Genomic DNA, 20609 nt, shown 5'->3' on the forward strand with positions numbered 1-20609 from the left:
CAAGACTGTTGCAATGTCAGAAATGTCCCTTCATCCATTTCTTCAAAGTGAAGTGATGTCACAGGTGATTATAATAACTGACTGTGCAGGAGGTATATCTCTATTTATAAAACATCCTCTTAAAGACTTCTCCTGGCTCTGTTCTTGTTCGCACCCCGACTGACTCTCTCGGATATCTAGAGCATCACCAACACCTAACTTTCCAGCTCTCCTACCTTATCCTGTGATTGTAAATAATCCTTTCTATATTTATAAATGGATAGTGTTTTTCATCACTCCTATGTAAATTAAATCTGTATATTGCTATGTATATACATCTATCTAAATATAACTTGCTTATTATTGTATACTACTCCTACAGAAATCAAATTGTATTAACCTCTATCTTGATTATATTAATCATTGGATGATTCTAAAACCCTGTTTCTACTGTTAAGAAACTGGTCCTTTTTTTCTCTTTACATTCTGTTTAATTTTTATAGTTCTAATGGAGCTTTTCTCCCAGGCTGTGCTGAAAATGGGTTTGAGGGCCCAGTTGGACCGTCCCAGTAAACAAAGGCAATAAATAAATAAAATATATGTGTGTATGTGAAGTCTTTATCTTCCAGAAACTAATTTATATTTTTTTCAGGAGTAGTTTCAACAAGTTGGCTTCATTGATGTGAGTGTCAGTGAATCTCACCTTGAAAAAAAAAGAAAGAGCTATAATCAGTATGCTTAGTTCAGAGGCTATGTTTTGAGGTCAGGAGTCCATTGTGGTGAAATGCTTTAAAGAAACTTTTGAAAAGACCAGTGAAAGATGATTATGAAAGAGAACAAACAAACTACATTTTGAAAAGTTCACTTTAGAGTTTCAGTTTGATTTAAAAGTAGATCACATGCTTATTACTGCATACATTACAGACTGTGGGGAAAAAAATAAATAATGTTATAATAAAGTCTGACTGTAAAACATAAGAGAAAATAAAACAGATGATTACAAGAGTAATCAAAAACCAAAACAAAAACATTTTCTAGATTATATTTGATATTTGATAAATTGTTTTGTCTTGTTGAAGCTCTGCATTGTAGCATCTGAGGGGATGTGTGCAGCAGAGCATTTTCCAATAGCCTGCCCATATTTATCTGGGCTGCTTTTTCAATAAAAAGCTTTGTAAATTTTTCACTGAAACCATGGCCTAAATATATTTAGTGATTTCCATGTTGATGTCATTTTAGACATGTTTTTCACGGATGCATGTCAGCTCATGCGTAACATTTTCCACTAAAGTATTTGGGCACATCCCATGTTTTCCTTGAGCTGATGTCACTGAGGTTAAAGAGCTGTTGTAATCCAACTATTACCTTTTCCAATTTATATTTGGATTACAACAGCTGGCACCCTCACCATCAGAAAAGGTCCATTGTTAAGGGTCAGATGGTGAGGGCGGCCAGGATGGTCAGTAATGACCAGGAGTTCCTTACAGAATTGGAATTTATGAATACTATGTTTAAAAGAAGGGGATATCCAGAGACCCTATGTATGGATGTTAGGGAAGAAATCATTTGGAAAAAGAATATTGGTATGTATAAGGCGATCCTGATAGAGGCTGCTGGGCAAGTTTCAAATCAATTGGCAGTTAATATTGATAAAGTAGAATGAAAAAATAAAGGTGAAGGTTTATTATTCATCACTATTTATAACCAGGATTCAGATTGGTTCAAGTGGATAGTAAAGAAAAACTGGGCCATCTTATAGTTAGACAAGAATGTAGAAAGTAAGATGGGTGGTGTCCCCAGGTTTGTGTTTCGGAATGACAAATCCTTCAAAGAGATCTTGGAGAAGGGGTTCCCATCAACAGCCATCTTATGCTGGGAGAATGATAGGTAACTTTAAATGTGGGAGATGCAGCACATGCAAACACATTATGGAGATGGGTAAAAACATCAAAGTGAATAATTATTTTATCTCCTTAACGGGGCGTTATAACTGTCACACTCAAAATGTGGTGTATTTAGCCAAATGTGAGGCATGTCCTGCATTCTATGTGGGAAAAACTTGCAGACACTTTAGGGAAAGGATTAATGAACATGTTTTGCACATCAGGCATCTTAAATCTACCAATGCCCTTGCCAGACATATTGCTGAATATCCAGAGCATTATTTTAAATTTTGTGTAATACAACAAATTAAAAATGATATTCAGGGTAAGGTATTAGATATCCCTCTAGATATATGTGAACTTAAATAGCAACTTAGGCTGGATGCCCAAAACTATCCGGGAATTAGTGATAGTGTTAGCATTGCCCCTGTATTGAAGTTAAAAAATATACTGGAAAGGTAGGTGGCTAAGCTAACACTGGATTAGTTTAGGTTAGTACGTCTATTTGGGGTGTCATATTTATTACTTTAGAATTATCATTTTTGTATGCATGTGTTAAATGAAATGATAATAGTATTATGAATTTTACATTTATATCAATAATTTTAGTTATATAAATAATATGTTGAATGCATTTTTAGTAAGTTTTGAGAGAATATACTCATGTTGCTTTAAATAATTTGGAGAGAAATTAATTAGTGTACTGGGTGGATACACATAAAAAGGAATGTATGTAAGTTTTTAACTGTTCTGATAAAGTCCTGTTGTGGGGACGAAACCTAGGTCAACAACTTTGTGGATTATCTACTTTTACAATAAAGCATGGGCTGGTTTGCTGTTACAAATTTGTGGACATTCTACTTTCATAATAGAACGTGGATTGATTGTTGTTCTCCAAGTGCTTTTTTTCTCACTATTAAGACCTACCCCTGACTGCTCTAATTAACTTGTTCATTTCCTGGGGCAAGAGACCTACAGCACATTTGTTCCACTGTGGAGAGAAAGTTGAGTGAGCTGGGAGTGAGCGTTGTCATCTTGTACTAGGGATTGGGATAACCAAGCCTAATTTCCCATATGTGACCTCAGATTCTGCAGTGATTGGTTACAGACATTGCATACATGTAACCACATTTGCGAATCTCCTGCCAATGTCATGCACCACTGTGCAGCAGAAAGCTGCAACAGACCTAGGGGCTACAGAATTGCACTTAAATGTATCTGTAGTTGTCAGGCAAGCAATGAGCCAGACTATTTCAGTCCCACTGGGGTAGGTAAACTGGCAATGTCCACTCACTCCCATCTTCTCTCATTTGGATCCTTTACTGTCCATGCCACTAATCAAACTTGGGCTATCTGGGCTGTAATTAGAAGTTTAATCCTGTACACTATACAGAAACAAAGAATAGTAGTTAAGAAATATTTAGTGTCACAAATAGTGTTTTTAAGTTATAATAATTTTCCTGCCACTGATTATAGGGTTTTTAATTTTAACAACTTTAATTATCATGTGAAATGTTAACATATTCCCAGTTGCAAACATTATACATGAAATGTATTCTTTTTATCATTGATTCAGCATTACATAAATTGATCAAATCCTGCAATGTTACTCCTCCTTCAAAACATTATTCTGCACATATTCTTCCCTCAATTTTCATTTTCTTCTGTGTAATTTGCTCCTACCCTTATCTAAAAATCTCACTTCCAGTTATTTTGTCTCTGTTAGAATATTCAATACTTCAAATACAATTGGTTTAGACTTTGGTTTCCATTTTCTGGTAATTCCTTTTTTGGCATGGACCAGAATTAAACTTAATAAGGCCTTACCAAGTTCGATTCAGATCCTGTATCCCAGCTCAGAAAAAAAAATTCCTTATTTACACCCATTTTCTCACCCAGTATTGACAGAGTTCTCTGTAGGGAATTTTTAAAGTCTGCCAACTCATTACACTCCCAAAACTTATATTCCTCTTTCTTCCCCATCATACCTCCAACAGTCTACTATCAAATGGGCAATCGGATTTTGTTCGATTTACGTTAGTCTGAATGCCCAATTCGATAGTATTGAAAGAATGAATAAGTAAATGTAGAAATGCACAACAGGGAATGCACTACAGCATTCGCTGTTGTGAATTTCTATATTTTAATGCAGATCGCACTATAGTGGGGGTCGGGAAATTTACCCTTTCCCTCACTGTAGTGCAATCTCTGTGTTTGCATATATAATTAGCAGGGGGTGTGGGGGTGCGTGGGGGCTTGCCCCCTGCAAAAACATTCTTTACTGTGTGTTGCACAGTAATAGCAGTTGCAGAAGTGTGTTAAATGTTTGAATTGTGTCGAATTTGAACATTCTCCACTTCTGCGTTCGACTTTTTTGTTGGTTGCTGTTTTGGTTTTCGTTTCTCTGGTTCATAGAAATGATAATTCGCCGAAGTGCGATCGCTGAAATGATTGTAAACCTCCTCCATTTGCCATCTACCCATGGAAAAATGCTTTGTAGTCTACTTGGAGTATAAAAATACATATGCAAACACTTCCAAGCAAAAATTCAAAATTGTCTGGACTTTGTTGCATATTTGGGAGCCATACATATGTCCGCACATTGTTTCCATGTGAATTGCCTGTTCTATTTCCAATCATTTCTAACCTCCTCTGATTGATTCCTATAGTAATTGTGCAGTGTTTTTTGTGCCCTAATAATAATCCCTTTTTTATCAGAAGCATCTGTCCTAGATTCAGTTAAAAACTCTGCCAGAGCAGATCTTTCACTTAGGATTCTTTTTGCCTATACTCAAATACTAATCCCTTACAGGGAAGGCAGTCTGTAGCATGCAGTCCAAATGTCTTCTTGTTTTTTATTACCTTTCATTATCTAGTTATTTTATGCTGATTCCTAGTTCCTTTTCCAGTTTTCTCCAGTAAATTCCATCCCTCTCTTGCATATTTTCTGTAACCCAAATCGCAGTCATTTCTAATGACAAAGTTTCCTTTCTCCATACTTGTGTTGGCTTAGCGAATACTTTCTGCTGTTTTATGAATATAGTATTCTGTGCCATTATTATTATTACTCTACTTAAGGATCTGCATCCAAAATCCCAGCCTCGCCTTATTTCTTGAATTTCCCCCTGCATCATCATCATCATCATTCCTTTCCATTTTAAATTCTAACTTTCTTTTTGTATTATATACATGATCCTTAACTGTGTAGCTCTAAACTATCCCTTCAAATCAGGTAATCCTAATCCACCTTGTTCTATTGGATCGATCAGCTTATCCCTCTTGACCCTTGCCCTTTTCATCATTCCAGATCATATCTACAACTTCTCTTTTGGTTGGTAAAAATATGCCTGGCCTGTATATAAAACTAAAGTGACTAAAAACATTTTCACTCCTTGCATCTTATCAATATTCATAAAAAAACTTTCAGTTTCTCATTTTTGTATTATCTTTTGTTTAGTGTCTTCCTTCCATAGGTGACATAACAGAATAATTTTCAGTCCATGCTCCTAAATACTTAATTTTATCATGTCCCCATAAATATGGGTATTGCTGGATCAATTTGTGTGTGGGTACATAGTTTACAGCTATGCCCTTTGTTTTATCTTTCATACTTTTATATCCTGAAAAGACTTGACACTCTATTAAAATGTTCCACAACACTTTGGTATCCTTTTCTTGTTCCATCAGGTGCAGAATAATATTGTATGCAAATAAAGCCAACTTTTCTTGATTACCATACCAATTATATCCTATCTAAAGTTTTTGAGTCCCTTATTTTCTTTGCCAGTGGCTCTAAATGTAAAGCAAATAGCAAAGGAGAAAGAGGACACCCCCTGCTTGGTTCCTCTGTTCAGACCCAATTTGTCAGAAAGGAACCCTCCCAGTTTAATTGTTGCCTCTGTTCCCTTATATATCCTCCTAATTAACCTTATTATTGTATCAGGGAATGCACATGCTTCCATTGCCTTAGCATGGAATCCTAGCTTACTCTGTCAGATGCTTTCTCTGCATCAAGACCCACCAGCAACAGCAGTATTTTCTTACACTTTGATTCCTTGTGGATCATCATTGCTCTGTTAATGTCAAATGTTTGCCTCCCCTCCACAAAACCATACTGATCCATATTTATCATGCTGGCAACGTCTTTGCCATTCTTTTAATTATTATATGTATAAGCACTTTATAATCACAGTTTAAAATTGAAATGAGCCTATATGCAGCTGGGTCTGATGGGTCTTCACTGCCTTTAGGTAGTATGGCCACAACTGCTTTTATCCAGGATGTGGATACTTCGCATCCTTTTAAAATACTGTTAAACATCTAGATCTTTATCACTTTCTTCCCTGTTATCTTCTAAACTTCCACAGGAATGCCATCTGTTCTTGGGGACATTCGTCCAGATTGATTGTACGCAGAGCTGGATCCAGCACTAGGTCACCTACGCAGTTGCCTAGGGCCTGTGTTGGCATGGCAGGAGATATCCAAACATAGGGCATTACATCCCTGCAGAGTGGAAGATTCGATGGCCACAATGGAGCAGAACTGGTGAGCAAGAAAATTTGATGGCCAACAGAATTGGACTGCCACAGTGAGCCCACTGAAACAGGAGAGTCAGAGCAGGAATGACTGCCACAGCAAGCCTGTGTGTGTGTGTGTGTGTGTGTGTATGTGTGTGTATGTGTGTGTGTGTGTGTGTGTGTGTGTGTGTGTGTGTGTGTGTGTGTGTGTGTGTGTGTGTGTATGTGTGTGTGTGTGTGTGTGTGTGTGTGTGTGTGTGTGTGTGTATGTATGTGTGTGTGTGTGTCTGTGTGTGTGTGTCTGTGTGTGTGTCTGTGTGTGATGCCCCAGTTAAGGATGTCAGATTGGTTAATTTAATCAGACTCCAGCCCTGTACCTTGAGTACATCAAACTAAAGCCTGAATCCTCTACACCAACTAAGAAGATGCATTTTCAAGGACTGTTGAGTTTCAAGGGAAGGAAAGTTTACTGTTGCTTGTGCTGAGTCTGTTTTCAATGTGCAACTGTTTTGTGTAGTTGATTGTCATCATCAATATCTGTGCTATAAAATTTGAAAGCAGTGTTAGTAGCACAACAGGCGGCATACTTGTCTTTGGTACAGAAGGTTGTGGGTTCCATTCCCACACCATGTAGATGGAGTGTTGATATTGTAGTGCCCTTTAAGGTGGGATGTGGGTGTTGCACACCTGAGTGTGCCCTCGTTTGGGTGACATTCCTAGTAACTTTGAAATGGTTGCTGGTTTGAAGTCCATTCTCTATTGCAATATTACCAGTTTAACAATTTTTTATAAATGTAACATGGACAATTTATTCTTAAAGGGCAGCAGGTACTGAATTTGTACATGAAACACTGAAATGTAAAGTTGTTTGCTAGCACCAATCTCTTCATTAGTTACAGATCTCTTTTAATGTGGAAATATTCAGATGACATGGCCCTGTATGACCATAATACAGATCTGATTGTATGCCACCCCCTTTATCTCATGTCCTCATATCTTAACTGTTAATTGTTGAGCCTCATATAACTCTAACCTTGAAATTATTAACTTTTCCATAAATAGTTCAATTTTTGCTTTTTCCTGATTTCCATACTTCTCTGCTTTATACAAATTTTAATAACATTTCTGAAATATCTCTAATACCTCTACAGGATCTCAGGTTATTTTTGTTGTTACAGGCTCCCTAAATTTGGCAACAGCTCTTTCCACTTTCCGTTGGCTAAGTTGTTGTGCTAAACGTTTTTCTGCTTTTCTGACCTTATGCATATTGTTCAGGTACTTCCTTATTTTCCTTATTTTCTCTTTAGCAATTTGCAGTTGAGCTTCTACTTCTTCTGTGAAATTCCCCATATGCTGCAATACTTTAACCTTTTCAGATCCTCTAAATAACTTTTGTTAATTCTTAACCATATCTGTTTTTCTTTTCTTTCTACCCTATTCTTAAACTTCATTTTCATTTTATCCCACTGACTAGCAATAACCGCTGAAGAAATGTCTATCTTGCCTAATAGCTCTTGAACAATGTCCACTACCCATTCATTAAATTCCTCTCTTTTTAACATGAAGGTGGAGAAGCACCAGCGTCTCATTTTTACTTCATTGCCCTACATTTTTATCCTAGTTGTTATCGGCACGTGCTATCAAATAGTTATTGGATGTGTATCAAAGCTTTCAATTAAATGCACATGTTCCTGTGAAATATAATTTCTGTACAGTGTAGCCCGATTATTGTACATCGGGGAATAATATGTAAGTTCTGTCTGAGTTCCTTCTACTGAATTCATGTCTTCCATACCAAATATTCTCATAAATTTCTTCAGAAACCTACCCTGTTTTCTAATATTTCCCCTTATAGGTCCCCCAGATACATCCTCACTGTTGCAGATCAGATACCAGTCCCCATCTATATGTAATATTTGCTGAAAGCTGATTATTTCTCCCAAAATTTTCTTAAGCTCCTTAATAGCAGTTTTAGGTAATATATAAATACATGTCAGTGTAATCACCTGTTATATATGACAGCTTTTTAAATGTCTATTTACAGCTTTTGTGTTACATGCATGCACTAATGTTTGGCAGGTTGATCTTTCATACAGTTGCTTCTTGTCACTTCCATTTGACCCTATGCCAGATTTTACAAGACTTTTAGTTTTAATGAAAAAAAAAATGCCCCAGAAGACCCCCGTGAGCTTTTTTTAATTATTTTTGGATCACCATCTTCAGATTTTTATTTATTTATTTTGACATTTGTTAACTGGGACTATTCCAACTGGGCAGCGCGCCCTTTTTCAGCGGGGGCCTGGGGAGAAAAACTGCTTACATGAAAAATTAATATACATTGTACAATAAGGACATAGAACTAACAAACAAAATTACTTCTGACATCATAAAAAAGAGTAATAAACATACAATTAATACAAATTTGGATAGAATATTTGCACACAAAAAAGTAGAGAATGCAGGATAGTAGTAAGATATGGATTAAGTTAAGAGTGTAGGAAGCAATGACAATAGAGTAAAGTGTTTAGTTGGAAAAGAAAACAATATGGAAGTGAGTGGATAGAATGTTAGTAGTGTTAGAGAGGAGTATTTAGGAAATAAGGGATAAGTGGTAAGGTAAGTATCAGTGAGATAGAAGGTGATACTAAATATTGTGGGAATAAATAGCCAGGGAATTGTTATGGCTAGGTTTGTATATGCCCTAGGGCCAGTAGCCTAGTACCAACCTATGAACCTATATATATATATATATATATATATATATATATTTATATATTTTACATTTGTTAACCGGGAAAGTCCGACTGGACACAGATCCATTTTCAGCGGAGGCCCAGGGAGAAAAGCACCAAGAACATTACATACAAGAAATATTGCATACCTAAACAGATCTAGACATCTAATAATCATACAGTAAAGAACAACTTTACAAGTTATGAAGTTGACAATTATTAAAGTACACAGGTCTATAATATTAAGCACCATAACAGCAAAATCATTTTTTTTCTTTAGTAGTACTATTTGTTTAAGTATGATGTATTGTAGGGGGAACAGGTAATATTTGCCTATAGTGATAGGAGGACATATTTCTCTAATATAAAAACACCAGGTTATCAACTTTTCCAGGGAAAACTTAAGCTGTTGAACATAAGTTAAATTAAATTAAATATATATAAAAGTAGGAGTGAGGGATGAGATTGGTAACATGGGAAAAAGAAAAAAGTAGATAGAAACAAAACAAGATGTGGCAAGTGAGGAAATAAAGGAGGGGTAGGAAGTGAATAGGATTATAGTAGGGTAAAAAGAAGAATTGATTAGTGGAAAGCTAGGCAGGGTTAATTCAGGAACAGAGACAGGTTTTATGGAGACTTCCTCTTACTGCTTTTTTTTAAATATTTGGAATAGATATGACAGTTATGGGAATTCTGTTCTAGGCTAACGCCACTGTGTTACTGTATAGGCTATGGTCTATGGATCTTTTAGGGTTGTAGATTTCTAAGAGATGTTGGTCAGAGCTCCAAAGAGAGCAGTTGGGAATATAATATGTGATAATGGATGAGATGGATGTGCAGGATGAAGGTTTATAGAGTACAAAATGAGCAAAATGTAATTATAAATGTGTAGATCAAATTTTACTTGATCATCAATGGTCACATCTAGGAGTTTGGTATGTGATACTACTTCTGTTATGGTATTGTCAAGTGATGTGATAGTAAAAGATGATTTGAGATGGGATTGAGATTTCTGGAGAAATACTAGTAATTTGTTTTGGGGTGTTAAGGAGAACTTGGTTATCACTTAGCCAACTTTCAGTAGAGTTAAATGATTTTTGGATAATGAATTGTAGATGTAGAAAATTGTCAGTCAAACAGATAACAGAGTCATCGGCATATCGTATGAGTGTAGACTGAGTGTATGATGAATGTGAACTGTTAGTAAAGATGATGAATAAGATGGGCCCAAGAATGGAACTTTGTGGTATGCCAGTATTGATTGTGAGGAAGTGGGAGAAGGAGGAAAGCCACTTAACTGATTGCTGGCAATTGAAAAGGTAGCTAGAAAAGCAGTTGACAGTAGAGTTAGAGAAACCAAGAGCATACATTTTAGAGAAAAGCTTGGGATGAGAGATTGTATTGAAGGCTTTGGAGAGATCCAGAAAAATGGAGGATACAAGGTTATTGTTATCTCTGGCTTTTATGATGGTGCCAGTATACTAGACTAAGGCAGTAGTTGTGCTGTGGTTAGGAGCAAAAGCCATGTTGGTAGGAATTAGTAGATTTTCACATAGTAGATATTCAAGTAGTTGTTTGTGTATGCATTTCTCACATATTTTTGAGAGTAGTGACACGATTGCTATAGGCCTGTAGTTCATGAATTCAGTGGAGTTGCTGCCTTTGTGAAATAGAATGATAAAGAATTGTTTCCAGATAGAAGGAGCTATTGATTTCTGAATAGTTCTGTTAATTAAAATGAAGACTGGGTAAGCTATGGTTTTAGCAGCTAGTTGTAAGTATTCATTGGGTAGATTATCTGCTGAAGAAAGCAGGGATTCAGTTTAGTTAGTAGAGATTTTATATAGGCGGGAGAAACTGGTTTGAGAGAAAATGTTGTTAGCTGATTTATTGTAGACAGGAGTGAGAGGAGGTGTAGAGTTTGATTTTTGGCAACTATGGGTAAGAGTGGCTATGGAGTCTGTGAAGTAGGAGCTGAATTTACAGGCAATTTCTAGGGATGAGTTATTTGGGAATGGGTTGGGTATGAAGGGAGAACCAAGGTTAATAATCTTGTTAATGGTGTTCCAACATTTTTTGTGGTTGGTTTATTTGTAGGTTTTGATAGTATTTTTTCTTATCAGTGACTTTTTTTGTAAGATTACAAAGTTGTTTGTAGGTTTGAAGCTGATTGGGGGATTGTAATTTTAACCACTTTCTCCATGCAGTATCTCTCTTATGCATAAGGATTTGGCTGTAGTGGGAAAGCCAAGGTGCATGGTGAGTCTTAACTCTTTTTTTTCTAAGGGGATCTAGGCCATTAAGAATATCCAGGAATATACAGTTGAATTTCAGAACAACATCATCTAGTGGTAGGCTAAAAAGGAAGGACTAGTTTATAGAACAACAGATTGTTAAACTTGTTTGAATTGAAATTGGTGAGACTGCGGTATTCTTTAAATTTATGTTGTCTAATATGATGTGTAGAAAGCCTTTGCACATAGGTAAGGAGGTGGTCACTTATAGAATCTAGGAGTGTTTTTTGGTCTTAATACATACTAGGCTTCATTACAAGGATCCAATCTAGGATGGTGCCAGTGGTTTTGTTGTAATGGGTAAAGGTGGTTATTGGCTGAGTGAAGCCATGATGACTAATCTTGCAATGGAATTCAGCAGTTAAGGTCTGCCAGTCGATATTGACATCAAGTATTATTGTTTCACTTGAAATACAGTTAGAGATCCAGGCAAGAACATTTTATAGAATGGGACATTGTTGCCTGGAGGGATATAAATAGCTACAATATGTAACTTTTTATGACTATTTAGTTTACAAATGGTGAGTGTAAGTTCAGTCGGGTGGAAATTAGGGAGAGATATGGACAGTTGAGAGGCATCAAGATGGTTCAGGTAAAGTATTGCAACACCACCTGCTTTTTATGTGTAAATTGTCAGAGAGGATAATATTTTAGCAAGGTGGAAGAATTTCTGTGTTTTTTTTTCACTAAATATTTTTTTTTATTATTTCAAATAAGATGCCTTAAACATTACATGAAATAAAGATAAATAACATATTTACAATTCTAAAACATTACTAACTTCAAACCATTATATAACTATTTACATTGGTGTCTATGCAAATAACATTGAAATTCTATATTATATAAAGTTAGAAACATAAGATGATATATCTTCTTCGATATTTTCAAGTATTTCCAGTACTTTCATCCAAGAGTAATAGTAAGAAGTAGATCTTTTAGTTCTGTTCTTCACTGTTAATATTTCCATGTGAGCAACTGTTGTTGTTGAAGTCTCAAATTCCTTGAACGTAGGCGAAGCCTCATTTTTCCAATGTATAGTTATGATTTTACTTGAAATAGCCAATAGTGACCATAGAATTTTAGTGTCTTTTTTTGGTACACAGTTTGGAATAGGAGAGTTGAATAAAATTAAAGACTTTGTTAATTGAAAATTATCATTATAAACAGTCTGAAAAAAATAATTAATGGATTTCCAGTACATATTGAGACATATACATTCATAAAAAACATGCTGCTAATCTGCTTTTATCTTGGTATGGCATCTCCAACATTGATCTTCAATAGAATACATTTTGGCTAACCTATGTGGTGTATAGAAACTTCTATGTAGATATCTCCAAGTGAATAATTGCCAGTATTTTGATAATGTAGAAAATTTGGAAGATTTTAGAATATTACTTTTTTCTTCTTCAACTGGAGGATGGTTGTTTATTAAAGTATAATAATCCCAGTATGATTTTTCATGATAGTTTTTTGTTTTTTTAACAATTTTATAGATATTAGACAAATAACCTGTACCCTGATAAGGCTGTTTTGTGATAAGAATAAGGTATTCAATTTGTTTTGGAGCTTCATGTCTAACTGAAGGTTGCATTTGTTCTATTTTATTTATGAGAAAATGCCTTAGATTTTGTAAAAACAGCCAAATGTCTTTATTTATATTATAATTATAAATGATCTGTTCCTTTGTTAGAATTTTCCCTTTCTCTATAAGTTGATGCCAAAAGAGTAATGTTTCTTCTTTAAGTATATTTATTTTAGATATTTGGAATGTATCTAGAATATTTGGTGTAAAAGCTATAGGGAAAATAAGAAAAATCCAAGAATTAATATTTGGTATTTTGTTTATATATGTTCTGAACACTGAAAGTGTAGAGCTTACATAGTTTGATGGCAATTTATTAATATTATTTCTTTTCCCTAAAAAAATAATCTTTTAACATCCATATAAGGGGTGATGGTATTACTGTTAAGTTGACTTGTATGTGATTATAATTGATTTCTATGTAAATCTGCTCATGGGCTTGTTTCCATATAGGTGTGTATGAATTATTTAACCAAATATTTATTTAAGGCTATACGGGGTTTATTTGGAAACCATAGAAAATTTAAAATTAGTTTATTGTATCTTTGAATAATATATTTGGGAGGTGGCAATGAAAAATTTTGTATTAAGTATAATATTTTGGGAAATATGTTTATTTTAATAAGATATAATCTGTCTGCTGTTGAAAAGATATATTTATTCCAGTAACCAATTGTTTGTTCTATTTTGTCTAGTATTTTATTATAGTTAAATATTAGAGAATCTGTTAATTCATTGAGTAGATTTATTCCCAGATATAATAATTTACTTTCTGTTACTATATATTTGGAAAATCTTTTGTTTATATTATTTTTTTTTTTACAATTACAGGGCATAATTTTAGTTTTGTTTTCATTAAATTTTAAGCCTGAAATATTTTGAAATTTATTCATGGAGTTAAATAGAGCATTCAAAGACTCATTTGCATCTGAGAGAGTTAATAGTATGTCATCAGCAAAGAGTTGGATTTTAAGGTTTAACATTTTATTAATACAAATGCCCTTTATGTTATTGTTTGATCTGATTTGATTTGCGAAGGGTTCTATGAGTAATGCAAATAACAATGGTGATAAAGGGCAACCTTGTTTAGTTCCCTTTTTATTGTTATAGGGCCTGATCTATATGATCCCAGTTTAACATATGCAGTAGATTTTTCATATAGTATTTGGATAAGATTATTAAAATTAGAAGGAAAGTTATATTCTTTTAAAACTAGTGAAAGAAAGTTCCAGTTAACCGAATCAAAAGCTTTATTAATATCTAATGAGATTACATTTAAATTTAGGACTTTATGTTTGCTATAATCTATTAATGTTAGTATTCTTTTAATATTATCTGAAGTATTTCTTCCTTTAATAAAACCTGTTTGATCTTTGTGAATTAAGAAAGGAAGAAAGTGTTTGATCCTATCTGCGTATATAGCCATAAACATCTTGTAGTCTATATTGAGTAATGATATTGGCCTATATGAGGAACACTGTTTTTCATCTTTATCTGGTTTGATAATTGGGGATATCAATGAATATTTCCAAGAGGGCGGTATATTCAAATCTTTATTGGCTATATCATATACTTTTAATAATAAAGATATGGCTTGATTGGGTATTAATTTATACATTTCTGGTAGCATATTGTCTGGGCCAGGTGCTTTATTTGTCTTGAGCTTTTTAATTTGTGATTTTAATTCTGTCATATTGATTGGTTTGTTTATAATGTCTATTTGTTCTTGTGTTAATTTAATATGAATATTGTTTTCTAAGTATTTTTTTATATCCTTAGTAGGTGTATCTTGAGTATTTATGGAATTATCAATGTTAAATTGGAGTCTGAATGCTTCTAAAATATCATTTAGTTCCGTAACTCTTTTGTTAGTATTGGGAATAAATATTTCTTTTATTTGCTTAGATTTAATTATTTTTTTGTTCTATTAGTTAAGTATCTCAGGTGTGCTGAATTAGTAGAGTATGAGTTTATTTTTATCTTTTCTAAATTAATCATAATCTTATGGTGTAGCAATTCTGTATACTTCTTATTGATTTGTGTAAGTTCTTGAACTTGAGTAGCATTACCCTTTTGTATTTCCAGTTTCAATTTATCTGCTTTGTTTTGTAAGTCTAGCATATCTTTATTCCATAACTTCCTTTTATTTATGTACCAGGATAATATCTTCCCATATGTAACTGCTTTTAATGAATCCCAGACATATATTTCTGAAATATCTTCTGAGTAATTTATTTCTAGAACGTTTTTGATTGTTTCTTCATAAAATTCTTTGAAATCTCTCAATTTTGTGATATAGGAAGGTATCCTAGTAATGGGATTTGAATAAAATGGTGTAAGCTCTATCTCAAAGACTATGGCATTATGATCAGATAAAGGACAATTTATGATTTTGACTTTGTCAATTTTTGTTATTAGGTCATTGGCAACATATATTCTATCAATTCTAGAGTTAGTTTTATATCTATGAGAATAAAATGTGAAGATTAGTGAGTCTGGTTCTGCAAATTCATTTATATCTTTTAAATACAATGTATCTATAAATTTTGATAGTGCTTTAGAGATGGGTTGTTTTCTTCTTTTGGATTTAGAATCTGTATCTTTTTCATTCATTATACAGTTGAAGTCTCCTGCCAATATCAGGCTACCCTTCGTTAAATGAATTATCTCTTCAAAATGCTGTTTAACTGTTTTTAATCCTAGTCCTGGGATCCAATATAGATTTACTAACGTATAGATTCTCTTATTTAACTCTATTGAAACTAGACAAAACATACCTGATGTATCTTGATGAGTAGTAATTATTTTAGGTGTTATAGTTGAGTTACGAAGTAGTATAGCTACTCCTCTTTTCTTTTGTTTTGTATTGAGAGTTTATTAGTACTGTGTAATTATTAATATTTAAGTTGTTTATATCTCTATCTAATAAGTGTGTCTCTTGTAAAAAGACTATTTGTGGTTTATGTAAGTTTATGTACTTGAATAGGCTTCTCCTTTTATTACTATTATTTAGACCATTAACATTTATGGATAAACATTTCATTTCCTAGTTTTGAGTTTGTTTTATGTGTGAGTTTATGTAAATATTGTTTATTCTTAGTTCCATCTTGGATACAGTGTTCAAAAGTTTTTCTTGTATGATTTTTGCATGTTTCTGAGTGACACCAAAGTGATAGAATAAAAAAACAAAGAACTTCCAAACTTGTAATTCTTAACCTTAAAACCATTCCCTATTGCTATGAGGTAATATACCTCTTCGCTTGGTTAGTGAATCTAACCAAACAAACTTTCTACCCTCACAAATAATATTTGGATCAGTTTCTCTTATCCTCTTAGTTTTAAATAAAGATAATTGAATAATATATTAAGATAATCTAATCAGCTAAAATATATACATATATTCTTTACTCATCTTATTGTAATTCAATAATACTTACTTCTAAGCAGGTTTCAAAAAGGTACAAATATTTAGATTAAGGTAGTATAATTTCAAAATAATTTAGGGTATTAATAAACATCATGTTAAAATCTATAACTGTATATTTCATACATCTGTTGAAAACTATTTACTGACATTACTGTATAATACAGTACCATTGTTGTGCAATTGTTTTAGACTACTCAAGTCTGAAACCAGTGTTTAAATTAATATTTGCAAAGTCATATTGGAATAAAAACATGAATAGTTCTGAAACCACATCATATTTCATGTTTAACATAAACTGAAATGCGATACAATGTATAAGTATATTAATATTTCTTTAGTAGACATTAAATATGTTCCTCTGATTGCATTTTTCAGCTATTCAATGACAATTCCCATGGCTGGAGACAACAAGATCACAATTTAGACAGCTCCCTTATCCAAGAGACCACTCATAATGTTGTTACCTGATTGAGTGTCTTGTTGCCAACACTTCCATCAACCCTCAGAGGGACCCTGCACAATGAAAACTGACACAGTACAGAGGTAAAACTGCAGCGCACTTGACCACACCCTCAAAGCAAACATCTATGTATATCACACATCAACTCCCACAGCTTAGACTGACACCCAACCAGTGCGTCTATCTGCTGACAACAAGTGCTGGAGATACAATCCTGACCTACTCAACACCAGTAATTCAATCCTATGACTGAACAAAAGTATACTGGAGAACACATCAAAACAATGGAAGCTGCCAAGATTCAAACCACCATGTACGAAAATATTACAGGCCAAAATTCCCAACCCATTTTGCAGCAAAGAGACAAAAGTATTCAAACCATGGGGTAACACCTTTACCACGTCAAAAGGTGTCCAAGAAGCTTGTTTTTCCTCCAACATCGGAGGACAGCCACGATGATCCATGCACTGCAAGAGTACCATTTTATCCTGGCAATTGCTTCACGACTGTATATAGAAACATTTAATCCAAATCATTAACTGGCACCACAACAATATTTCTCAGAAAAGTTGTTTTACAGCCAATGACCAGACAGAACGCATCATTGAGAGGATACATTTATCAAATGTCAAGTGCCCCAGCCATAATACAAGTGTCTCCTCAAATCAATCCCCAACGAATCTACTGCTCACCAAACTTGCAGACCAATACTGGCATCCTTTCATGCAGTCACATTGAAACACAAAAATACAGGTCCGCTGATCAGGAACAACCAGGCTCTCAACTGCCAGACAACACACCCATCTGCAGAAAGGTCCAAGAATCATAGTTGCATTGTCAAGCATCCTGTCCACACTAACAGTAACATGATATACCCGCATACACTAGTATTGTGTCATTCTTGATAATGTAAAAAGCCAGGCAATATTATAAGAAGGGTGAAGCCACAGCCAGGCAACATAACAAGAAGAGCACAGCCGCAGTCACCATTCAGATGAGCAAATGGGAACAGCATGAGCCATCTAAGGATGGATAGCCCGTTGAGTACCTGCCACAATGCATGCCCATAATGCATGGCAACCCAGTAACAAATTAGGGTGTGGGCTAAGCCTCTCCCCTTCCACTCAAATCAGATCCAACACAATATGTGTGTAGAACACAGATGCTTCGACAAAGCCCAAAGCCACATGGGATATAAACATTGTATAATTGACACACGGGTCAAATCCACTGTTGTTATGTTACTCATTATAGTTGCCTATACAATCATTGCTTCCACTTTCTCCATCTAGTATACCATACCGCCATCTAAATGTTTGATTTGCCAAATGCACATCCAACCTTCTTGTTGCATCCCACCTGCCCACCCGAGGGCATACTTGGCAGCAGGACATCAGTAGTATTCTGCAGGAGCACCAGCGTGGGAAATGGCAACCCTCCCCAAAACAAACCTGTCAGTTGCTTGACATTTACTAGTTTCTTTAGAGAATTTGTAAAACAGCAGTGATTTTATTTACTGATGATTAATTTCTGCTTTTTAAACTCTGCTGTATAAAACATAGTAAGGGATAGCTAAAATGTCTGGAAATCTAAACTGATAGAAAGACAAGCAGATATATGTCCTTATCTATCAAGGTGCTAGAAGACATCAGTAGCCATAAACTGAAAGTGCTTCAAAAATAAACATCTGTGTATATTTATATGAACCTTTTATATTATTTATGTTTCCTTAGAAGGAATTTAGGTTTCTGTATCTTTAAATGTGAACCTAGCTTATTTTCTGACTAGACGTCAATTAGAAAGAGTCAGGGGATGGCGTACACAAGTAAATGCGACAAGCAATAAGTAACTCAAGTTTCTAGTGATGTTTGTGGCTGTTAAATTGTCTCGAGAACCAAGCAGGGAAAAGGTATGTGTTTTTTCTTTTTTCTTTTCCCTCCTCTTATTTGGTATGTAGTGTGCACGCAAGCACTCTAGTTTACGGAGTAGTGTTCACAACTGTCAAACTTTGCATTTTAAACATGCTATGCCTTATTTCTCTACAAAAGAAAAGACAACAGGATATCTAAGCTAGTCACAAGCATCTTTCAACTCCGGATGTCTGGAGCCACAACACACCTGACTTATAGCCTCAAAATATCACTTAAAACATATTTTTTCACTGGACTATATCAGTATGTGCATATGGGTCAAAGGCAGAACATCTTTTAAGATTATTTAAAGTAGTCTTATGATACATCCTAACTGAAATACTTCATTTCAAAAGCAACACATTTCTGCCCAGCATTAGCGTTTATCCAAACAGGGACACTTTTAACTTATAAAAAGTAATACTATCAGGGATGTAACTAATAATAAGTTATATAGCAGCCATTACTATACCTATTAAGCAATATAACCATATACTGATTAAAGTATTATAAGTTAATGAAGATTTAATAAAAAGAAAAAAATAAAAACAACAAAACACAAAGAGAGAAAATAAATAAATAAATAAACTATTTGGGAACATTATTATGCATTGATTACTCTGATTAAGAATATGAAAATAATAGATGGATAATAATGAAAAATAGAGTAATGTTTAAATTATGCTTAGTATATTGATGTGATTTGAGATAAATGTATTTACATTTATGCTAATTTTGACATTTAAAATATAATTGAAAACAGTACCTGTTTTGGTGTAACTTGAAGACAGTAAGAACTTTTCTTTTGTTGTTAGTATTATTATTTAGATTTTTACAGAATATAACATATGTAAGATTATTTGTCCTTTAGTTTTTTTTCTTTTGCTCAACAGTTTTCCAATTATTTACTTCAGCATTTCTCTTCTGTGTACTTATTGTCCAGTCCATAGATTCTTCATGTGTTAGGATGTTGTTGTTGGTAAGGTATTTTATTGCTGAATCTACTGTTTCAAAGATTTTTATTCCATTTGGTAGAAAAACTTTCAGTCTTGCTGGAAATAAAAGATGGACTTTCAGTTGCTTTTTCTTCAAGGTTTTTTTATTGGTAGAAATTCTTTTCTTTTTGAAACCACCTTTGTAGAATAATAATTGTCATATCTTATTAATGAATCATTGTATTTGATGGGAGAATTTGCCCAAGCATTTCTTAATATAAGATCTTTATCTTGTGTAGAAAAAGTCTCACACTTATAGATCTCGGCTTGTTCTTACCCGGAGAAGAAGCATTTCCAGAAGCTGCTAGTGATCTATGCCCGTTCTATACCATATGAAAGAGCTTCAGGTATTTTTGTTACATCTGGTATCCAGGTGGTAAGAAAGTTTATCATATTGTCCCCTTCAGATTTTTCTGGTAGACCATATATTCTAATATTATTTCTTCTTGTTCGGTTTTCCATATCATCAAGTTTTTCTAGTAAATATGTATTCTGTTGAAGTAAGAATTCAGTTTGTTGTTCTTCTACTTGAACTCTAGTGTCAATGTCACTTAATGACTGTTCAATAAGTGATATCTGTCCTTTCTGCTGTGTAAACATTTCTTGAAGCTGTTCCAGTTGTTGTGAGCACTTTTCTTTAAAAGTATCTATTTTATTGTCCATCTTGTCGATTTTTATTGTAAGTTCCTGTATATTTGTAATGAGAGACTGCAGGTCTTTTTTGAGAGAAGAGTCTTGTGCTGTATTCCTTAGATGACTCATGCTGTAAAGCTGATATTGGTGCTGATTTTCCAGTAATTAATTTGACAGGAATTATTCAAGTT

General features: G+C 34.0%; 1 protein-coding gene across 1 annotated transcript in view; it reads left to right on the forward strand.

Annotated features, from left to right (window-relative positions):
- The first annotated feature begins 1762 nt into the window (after positions 1 to 1762).
- The window catches only part of BTBD19 (BTB domain containing 19), a 907757-nt gene continuing 888910 nt past the window's right edge, over positions 1763 to 20609 (forward strand). The window contains exon 1 of the mRNA XM_044086828.1: positions 1763 to 1866. Coding sequence (XP_043942763.1) covers positions 1763 to 1866 — 104 coding nt within the window. The remainder of the gene's footprint in view (positions 1867 to 20609) is intronic.

Source organism: Protopterus annectens, chromosome 10.part0 (genome assembly GCF_019279795.1).
Source record: "Protopterus annectens isolate FY-2018-M chromosome 10.part0, PAN1.0, whole genome shotgun sequence".
Taxonomy (NCBI): domain Eukaryota; kingdom Metazoa; phylum Chordata; order Ceratodontiformes; family Protopteridae; genus Protopterus; species Protopterus annectens.